Below are 2756 nucleotides of genomic sequence, written 5' to 3' on the forward strand. Positions count from 1 at the left end.
GTTCTAGTTCAGTTCTAGTTCAGTTCTAGTTCAGTTCTAGTTCAGTTCTAGTTCAGTTCTAGTTCAGTTCTAGTTCAGTTCTAGTTCAGTTCTAGTTCGCTTCTAGTTGAATTCTACTTCACTAATTCAAATATGTTTTATAGTTTCGGGTTATATAATACTCTCTTTGAAATTAAAATTTTGAATTATTACACTGTTGCAGAAAACGAACAACGTTATTGTACTAATATGTTTTTAATTTATTTTTATAAGTACATACGTATTAAATATAAATAATAATAAATTACTCTTTACTTTATATATAATCAATAAAAAAATGCAATTTTGATGTATGTAATGCATATAGATATTTCCTACTTAGGAAACTTTAAATATTTAAAATCAAAGAAAATTTTAAGTCACATTATATATGTTTGCTATGATATGGACAAATAATTGGGAATAGTCCCAATACACAAATTTGATTAAAACGTAGAATTAACTTAATATTTTAGTTTATATGTCGACAATATTTTTATAAACAACAAAAAGCTGCAAATTATTTGAACTTATACATATAAATAAAATTTACTAAATTCTCTTAAAATAATTCACCCACTGGTTTTATGATCATTTCATGAATTTGAACATGGGGCGGAGTTGAAATGGCATACAAAACACCAGCAGATATATCTTCAGCTTTAAGTAAACATTCACCAAGAAACTCTTTAATATTATCAGGAACAATTTCAGTGTCAACAGCACCGGGGCTAACGCTCTAAAAAAATAAAACAAAAAAATGATTAAAAAAAATCATTTAAAATATATAAACTTTTAAACTTACCGTTACTTTAATCTTAGTTCCTAAACCTTTAAATTCTTGGCGATAAATTTCTGTTATGGCAGTAATAGCATATTTACTAGGAGAATATATGTTACCATCTGGTACTTGGTCTCCTAAAGCTATGACATTATGACCGGCAATACTATTGATTAAAACAACATGACCATCAAAATTGCGCTCTTTCATCGATTTAAAAGCACGCTGAGTACAATAAACTACACCCATGACATTTGTCTGTAAAACCTGTTGTATCTTATCAACATCAGCTGTACACAGCTGACCACTTGCTAAACAACCAGCATTATTAACTAATATATCAACACCACCAAACAGCGAGATGATCTTATCGAAGGCGTCATTAACAGATTTCACATCGGAGACGTCACATTTAATAGCGGTTAATTTTGATTGTAGTTTAACTGGTAATTGTGCTTTAATATCCTCAACTCTATCCACACGTCTGGCCAGACCAATGACTTGTAAACCATTATTAATGAGATCTTTAACTATGGCAGAACCAATGCCTGAACTGGCCCCAGTTACAACAGCTATTTTATTATGCCAGCGTTCCATTATATTATATTTTCAACTATAATTAATTATTTTTATGGTGTTTACACCTTGACGTCTGATTAAATACTACTGAATTTTTTAAATAAAAACTACTCTTTTTTTATAAACACAAATAATTAAGTTAGAAAAAAAATATACTATAATGACTACGTATTTTATATGCCAGTCATACTGACTGACCCGCTATAAGATAAAAAAATAAAACAAATACATTTTTTTTCTCCGAATATAATATTTGGTATGATTTTGTATTAGTTTGAAGTTTATTGATTATTTTTGTTGTAGTACTAATCGTCATAGGTGGTTTTCATTATCTAAAGATAAGCAATAAATGCAAATCATTATATCAATAAATATTAAGGTAGTACTTCATTTTTCAAATACTGTGAAAATGACGTGCAAATTTTGAAATCAAAAGATCCATATCTTTTTAAATAGTAGACACAAATACTTTGTTTAGAATAAAACAACCCAGCAAAAAATTTATATTACTTGGTAGCTAGTGGTTATTATCAATAACACTATTTTAATTTTTTGTGGAGGGTATTATGATTTTTAAACATTTAAAAAAGTCTTTTTTTAAATGGGCCTTTTTTGTTTGCTTTAAAGAAGGCTTATACAATTTCCTTAAAGGGATTTAAAGTCCCATAAGGGAATGCGAGATGGATATCTATCAAAAAATAATTTTTTTAATCAAGAATAATTTTTTTCAATTTTTGACAAAAATGAAGAAATAGCTATCTGAACTTATTTGGACAATTTTTGCTAGGACCAATAGGTGAAAAGTTATATTAATTTAAATAAAATCCTGTATGATCAAAATGTCAAACTTTGACTCCCTCTAAGTCAGTTATTGACCGATAGAGCTGATAATACTGGCCTACTATCCCATAGTACTAACTTTAGTGCAAATTTCATCCAAATCGGAAGACATTAATTTTTAAGGTCGGGTCACTTGACATGAAATTTCCCATATGTATGTTTATATATTAAAAGTCTCCATTTACGAAATATCAATTTAATTTCAGAACAAGTAGGAATGTATAGTCGGGCATGGCCGACCATATAATACCCTACACCATGAGTATATTTTTAACATTTTTATTTTTTATAAAGAAACTTTTATGTTGAATATTACCATAAATCCAAAATATTTAAGCAATTTATTGATAAAAAAATTAAAATTTCTATATGAGGCTTTATATAGGTCAAATATGGGCCGATCCTCGGTAAATTTGGGAAAAGTATATAATTTTAAATAACAGTTAGTTTTGTTGAGTTTCATTGCGATACAAATGATTACAAGTCAATTTTAGACGTTTAAGACATTTTTTGAAGGGGGGTTTGTATGGGGGCTAGG

At 28.2% G+C, this 2756-nt stretch overlaps 1 protein-coding gene across 1 annotated transcript; it reads right to left on the reverse strand.

The window, feature by feature from the left end:
• Positions 1 to 233: 233 nt before the first annotated feature.
• On the reverse strand, positions 234 to 1444 carry LOC111686937 (farnesol dehydrogenase-like). The gene is made up of 2 exons (XM_023449330.2): positions 824 to 1444; positions 234 to 757 (listed from the first exon to the last, which is right to left on the reverse strand). Exons 1-2 carry the CDS (start codon positions 1394 to 1396, stop codon positions 581 to 583), a joined length of 750 nt encoding a protein of 249 aa, XP_023305098.2. The 5' UTR covers positions 1397 to 1444; the 3' UTR covers positions 234 to 580.
• Between the last annotated feature and the right edge of the window lie 1312 nt (positions 1445 to 2756).

Source organism: Lucilia cuprina, chromosome 3 (genome assembly GCF_022045245.1).
Source record: "Lucilia cuprina isolate Lc7/37 chromosome 3, ASM2204524v1, whole genome shotgun sequence".
Lineage (NCBI taxonomy): Eukaryota > Metazoa > Arthropoda > Insecta > Diptera > Calliphoridae > Lucilia > Lucilia cuprina.